Source organism: Egretta garzetta, unplaced genomic scaffold (genome assembly GCF_000687185.1).
Source record: "Egretta garzetta isolate BGI_Z169 unplaced genomic scaffold, ASM68718v1 scaffold57, whole genome shotgun sequence".
Classification (NCBI taxonomy): Eukaryota; Metazoa; Chordata; class Aves; order Pelecaniformes; family Ardeidae; genus Egretta; species Egretta garzetta.
Genome location: NW_009260180.1, coordinates 197,528 through 203,581, shown reverse-complemented (window position 1 = coordinate 203,581; position 6,054 = coordinate 197,528). Strand labels below are relative to the sequence as shown.

At 59.5% G+C, this 6,054-nt stretch overlaps 1 protein-coding gene across 1 annotated transcript in view; it reads right to left on the bottom strand.

Annotated features, from left to right (window-relative positions):
- LOC104128958 (lysosomal alpha-glucosidase) overlaps window positions 1-6,054 on the bottom strand; it is an 18,589-nt gene that overhangs the window by 6,121 nt on the left and 6,414 nt on the right. The window contains exons 2-8 of the mRNA XM_009641815.2: window positions 4,636-5,164; window positions 4,282-4,427; window positions 3,238-3,403; window positions 2,630-2,726; window positions 1,475-1,594; window positions 1,095-1,213; window positions 895-1,026 (exon numbers count right to left, since the gene is read on the bottom strand). Coding sequence (XP_009640110.1) covers window positions 895-1,026; window positions 1,095-1,213; window positions 1,475-1,594; window positions 2,630-2,726; window positions 3,238-3,403; window positions 4,282-4,427; window positions 4,636-5,157 — 1,302 coding nt within the window. The 5' untranslated portion in view covers window positions 5,158-5,164. The remainder of the gene's footprint in view (window positions 1-894; window positions 1,027-1,094; window positions 1,214-1,474; window positions 1,595-2,629; window positions 2,727-3,237; window positions 3,404-4,281; window positions 4,428-4,635; window positions 5,165-6,054) is intronic.

The window sequence follows — 6,054 nt, the reverse complement described above, 5'->3', positions numbered from 1 at the left end:
CCCCGGAGCTCCCCCCCTGCCCGATGAGTGGCTGCCCTTGGGTGGTGTTTAGGAACAAGCCCCGTTTCAAGCCTTCATCGAAAGGCCAGTAGGAACCATGAGGGTTGGTGCTGCTGATTCCAGGATCCTGGGGATGGAGCAGAGGGTTAGCGCCTTTCCTGGCAGACCGTAACCCCTTCCCCCTGCTAGGCCAGTGTGATTCAGAGATGAGAACCCAGACGGGGTCAGCCAGAGCCCACACACGGTGGCTGTTTCCCCCAAGGGGAACAGAAACTTGCTTCAACACTTCCAGGCATGTTTTCTAAAATGCCACTTCTGCAAGTCCCCAGGACCCGTTAGGGTGTTTTGGGGAGGGGGGGACAAATATAAGAAATCTTGCGCTTATGCAAGAAACATCGGGTCACGGCCAGGCTTGGGCTACAATGAGGAGTTCAACGGGGAGGGAACATTTACCTCCTCAGGACTCCCTGGTCCTCACTGCCCCCAGCAAGCAGAACCTGCACCCCCTTTCCTTGCAGAGGGAAGAAGGGAGATCACAGCTGGGTCACGAGATCCCAGCACTCATAGGGATGTGGGGGCACCCGAGCCAAGCACCCACGAGTTAAACAGCCTGAGCCAGAGTTCCTCCATTCTTTCGCCCATAGGGGACAGGGGCATCCTTGTACTCCCGCAGAGAGGAGCACAGCACGAGAACCTGGCCTGCGTCTCTGCTGTCCCTGCATTAGGGGGTTTCCAGTGGCAGCTTACAGCTGCTTGCCCAGCACTGGGGACCAACCCCGGATAAAAATCCCCAGGGCTGGGGATGGTCAGCTGGGGCCGTGAGCATCCCTTAGGCCTCTGCCTTGCATCCCAGCTCTGCAGCAAAGACAGCACAGGGGGGATAGGAAGGGGTACCAAGATCATAACGTAGCGCTGCCCGTGTTTGTGGAGGTCTTCCACCAGCGAGGGGAGGGAGGTGAACTTCCAGGGATCGAAGGTGAAGTCCCGGTACCCGTCCATGTAATCAATGTCGTTCCACTGTGCATCCTGCAGGACAGAGGCTCAGGGATGGGTGACAGAGTCCGGACCCCACCTCCATGCATCTGGGGGGTTACCTGGGGGATCTGGTAGTTCCTCATGGCTCTCACAGTCTGCCAGGTCTCATTGCTGGATCCGTAGCCCCAGCGGCAGAGGTGGAAGCCAAGCGCCCAGAGGGGTGGCATGGCCGGGAAACCTGCAGTGAGAGCAGGAGCACAGATGGGGTGTCCCGAGATGACAGCAGCATCTCAAAAGGATGGGAGAGGAAGGGGAGAAGGGGGAAAGGAGGTGACTGCTGACCCCTGACGTGTTGGAAGGGATGGGGACGGGATGGCTGGGAACTGCTGACCCCTCCTCAGCTGGGAGGGCTGGGGATGGTGGTGAAGCTGAGGTGAGAGAGGGATGGTGGTGCAGGGAAGGTGCCCGCAGATGGCCACATAGGGGTGCACGCCCTTACCTATCACCTGCTGGTACTGCTGGATGACCATGTTGGGATCGGGCCCCAGGAAGATGTAAAAGTCCAGCACCCCCCCAATGGTCCTCCAGGTCAGGCCCGGAGCGGGCTGCAGGGCCACCTCTTTGCAGGAGAGGGTAGAGAAAAAGACAGTGAGAACTGGGGAGCAACCCCCAGACCCCAACCACCATGGCAGAGACCAGGCAGCACCACAGGCAATGCTCAGCCTCCGGCAGGGGAACGGAGGAACCCCTGCCTTGTGCTCAGTGGATACTAAACAAGCATCTGGCGGCTTAAATCATTGCAGCCCAGGGAGATTGCTGGTTTACACAGGGAGAAAGCTCACCGTCCTCAAAATCTGCTCCTTAAGCCCAAAGCTGCGCCGTTCTCTTGGCTTCCACTTAAAGACCAAGCACATGCAGGGCTTTTCCTCACATCCTCCCCCCAAATCCCCTCCTACATGAATTGAGAGCTACTTGTACAAGCAAGCGTGTGGGAGCAAGGGCTTTCCTGGGAAAAGCTTTTCACACGAATGAGCCCTCAAACCTCAGCTCAGGTGGTAGCATCTCCTGCGAGCTCCTCCTCTGGAGCATCGCTGCAACCAAGCTGAGCGCAGCTGGAGCTACAAGAGCCCCAGCGTGCAGAGCATTGGCCCAGCTGGCTGCAAGCAGCGGCTGCCGGGAGGGACGGGTGGTCGCCCGTGCCATCCACAACACGGCAGGAACCCGTGGGAGCTGCTGCGTTATCAGCTGGCACACACGGGCGGCTGCGCTGGCAGAGCACAGCTGGGAAGAGCACGGGTGGCAGACAGCATCCCCGGCTGCGCCCCAGCCCTGCCACGCTGCTGGGCCTGGGGGCAAGGCCATTTTGGGTGGAGAGGGAACGGGCACGGACCCGCACATGAGGGACTTGCATTTCTGATGGCAACTTGGCAGCTGGGCATGTGGTTAAACTGCTCGGCAGTTGCTAAAGAGCCTCACTGTAGCCAGGAAACAGATGGCTACGCTCAATAACGGAGCCATCAAACCACATCTTTCCCGTTTATGGCTTCCTCTCACCCCAAGTTCCCGAACCGGCCGCTCTGGCAGCTCCCATCTGTTCCCAGCTGCTGGGTCATCCTCCAGGGACAAGCCAGCTGGGATCCCCTTGGACACCTACCCATCGCGTTGCTGTTGAGAAGGAAAACGCCATGAGCATCTCCGCCCTCCTCCATCAGCAGGTAGAAGGGGTGAGCTCCATAGAGGTTGAATGATTCCTGCAAAGAGGAGATGCCGGGTGAGAGAGCAGCTCCCGGGCAAAGCGCGAGAACCCCGCGTCACTGGGGGTGAATAAATGGTCCTGAGCTGCATCTGCTGCCACCACCTAACTAGGCATCTGCCATCCCCCGTGGAGGACAAGAATAGCAATGAGGACACTTTCATAGCTGGCACTGAAGGCCATGGGAGGCTGCTTCTTCCTTGCAGCTCAGGGGCTGCTACTGAGCTGGGCTGGGCGAGGGGGAAACCTTCTGCCTTGCTGCAACCTGTTGCACGAGCAGCAGGGTGGGGTGGAAAACACCCAGAGCCCTCGGAGTGCCAAGAGAATTTTGCAATTGCTCTGAAATCCTCCCCAGCACATATCTGCCCATTGGCCTCGACCACCCCCTGCCTCTCCCAGTGCTCCTGCCCACCCCCCTGCCATGTTTTCCCAGGGCTTGTCCAATGCACTGGAGAGTAGTAGCCCCATCTTTGCTCCCCACACCCCCGCGGGGAGGGGGGAGATGGTACCGTGGGAGCGACGTCACGTGCCCACAGTGTGAGGGTGCTCCAGTCCAGGCTGTGCAGTAGGGTGCCACGGTGCTCCCCCAGGCCATAGAGGAACCTGGACGGGAGCAATGTGGCTATCTGGAGAAACTGGTCAGCAAAAATCAAGGGGGCCACGGTGGTGTTGAGCCTGCCGGGGTGACACCGAGGGAGAGAGAGTCAAGAGGGGATGCTGGGATCCATCTGGATCCATTTGCCCACCACCAACCAACCCTTTCCCTCTCCAAGCGTTCCAAAGGCCAGCATGGCAGTGTATGTCCTACCCTGCATCCAGCCCCAACACCTTGGCCCAGGTGCCAAATTTCAGTCTGGCTGGATGCAAGGCACAGCCCGAGCCTGAACCAGCCTGACCCAGCGCGGCGCAGCCCTGCCTTTGACACCAGAAGTTTCCGCCCAGGTTATTATTAACCACCGAGGCGATGCGGCGGTAGGGTTTCTCAGCCTGTCATCACTGATAAGCAGCTCCCAAGTAAAGTATGGACCACAGGCACCAGCAAATGGGAAAGAGGACGAAAGGATGGGTTCTCAAAACACCCCGGCTGTATAGCGACCAGACGTTGGTGCTCAAAGCCATGGAGGTGACTGAAAGCAGTGCAGCAAAGCCACCCGCAGTCCTGTTCCACGGTGAGCCTGGAGTGTGGGTGTCCCTATAGCTTGGACAGTCAGGGAAACACAAAAGCAGGGTGAAACAAGCAAAGCCACAACCCTTTGGTGGCCCTTTCCCTGAGCTACCAGGTCCCTTACTGGTGACGTGCCGGGGACCTGCACAATGTTTGGCAGCTGTAGGACCTGGTGAGGAATTAGGGCACTGGGAGGTTTTTGTAGAGGTGCTGATCCCACCCAGTGCTTCCACAGCCACAGCAAGCACCTGGCCAGCCCATGGGGCTGGGGAGCCACGTGCTGCTGCATCCCCATGTGAGCACTACTGGAAGCGTGCTGGAGCCTGCCTAGAGCGGGATAAACCTTCCCGCCCACCCACTGCGGGATGCGTAAGAAGTGGGTTCTTACAGCACTGTCCCTGTCGCCCTGCGCCGCAGCAGCACCCCAAAGGGGTCCCAGGAGAAGTCCAGGCTGTAGATGGGGTTTTCTGCTCTCTTCGTTGCCCGGGGAACGTCGAGAGGAACCTCGTACCGCGGGTTGGCTGCATCTGTTATCTGCAAAAGGGAGAAAACATGCTTTAAAGATCAGCAAAGCAAGAGGGCAAAGGGTTGGAGATGCTCATTGGGGCCACATACAGCCATGCCTGGAGCACAGCAGCTTCCAGACTCAATCTGAGCAGGGGATGGTCACCTATGGGATGGAGGGTTCAGGGGTGCAGGAGCACGGTCACGAGCTCTGGAGAGCAGCCAGTGGGGAGCTCACCTTGATGTGCAACCGTGTGTCTGTCTCAAACTCCACATCCAGCCTCAGCATCATGATGTCCCGGGGGTAATAGGCCTTCGTTCTCCTCACTAGCAGCCCCACCATGCCCAGCGCTGTCTGGTTGAGGCTCTCCAGGGTGTAGCTGGGGAAATCGGGGGGGTAGAAGCACCAGGGCACCCCCCGCTTGCCCTGCGCCGGCAGGGAGCTCTCAATGAAGCAGCACCCCCGGCTTTCGCAGAGCTCCTGGGTCACCACCACACGCCGCTCCGGATAGCAGTCAAAGCGGTGGCTTTCGGGTACCAGGAGACATTTGGGGGGCAGCGCAGGTCCAGGCCAGCCCCCCGATACTTGCCGCAGCACCCAGACGGTGATGGTGCTCAGCAGCACGGCAGCCACCAGCAGCCCGCTGCCCACCCACCATGGGGCCAGCTTCCCACGGCCGGCGGGCATCGGGGCAGCCCCTTCCTCCTCCACCTGGCATGCTGCTGGCTCCGTTGTCAGCTTCTGGTACGACTTCACCATCCTGGCGCTGGAGCAAGGGGGAGATGGAGGCAGGTGTGAAGGGGTCGGAGGGGGAGAGCTCTGCTGAGCCTTGAGGACAGCTTCCCCACTCCCGATGCCCACGGTTCAGGCAGAGCCTGATTGCCTCTGCCTGCCTTGGCACCTTGTACCGTGATGTCTGTGCCCTCAGCTAAGATGCACGCGGCAAACTCGGCAAAGGATGACTTTGCCAGGCTCGGGTGGTCCTGACTCTGCTGGAGTGTGGAGATGTTGCCACACAACTCTCTGGCAGCCCCAAGGGACAAAGCGCCATCCGCCTGAACCCCACCTGCTCTCAGGGGCTGGCAGAGCAGCCCCTCAAGGAGTTTTTTCCCAGGTCTGAATTTATGGGCTGCAGTGTTTCTGGAAGCTGCAAGCAAAACCGAGCTCCCTCTGCCCATCAGAGCAGAGCTGTGGTGCCAGGAACTGCGGCCCTGAGGTGCAGAGCATCCTCTACTCCAAGCATCCTCTGCTCCGCACCCAAGCATCCTCTGCCAGTGCCCAAAGCCAGAGGTTTTAGCCCCACAGAGGGCTGAGCAAGGGATGGCAGGGAATATGCTGTCAGTCTTTGCCTCCCACTGATAAAATCTGATTTTAACAACCTCTCAGGCAAACATCTCCCAGCCTGTAAGCAAAGGAGACCCCCAGGCTCCTGCTGAGCTCAAGGAGCAATCTCAGCACCTCAAATAAGAGACACAACTTTCTTCTTGCCATCTCCTGCCCAAGCCATAGGCACTCAGACCCCGCTCACCTCCGCCCTGCAACCTGCAAAAGCTCAGCAAAACGCCTCTCCCCCAAAAGCAGATTTTATTCCCCGGCAGCCCTCCCCCCGGCTCCGGGATGGCCCAACCCGCCGGGGCCTGAGCGGCAGCGCGGGCC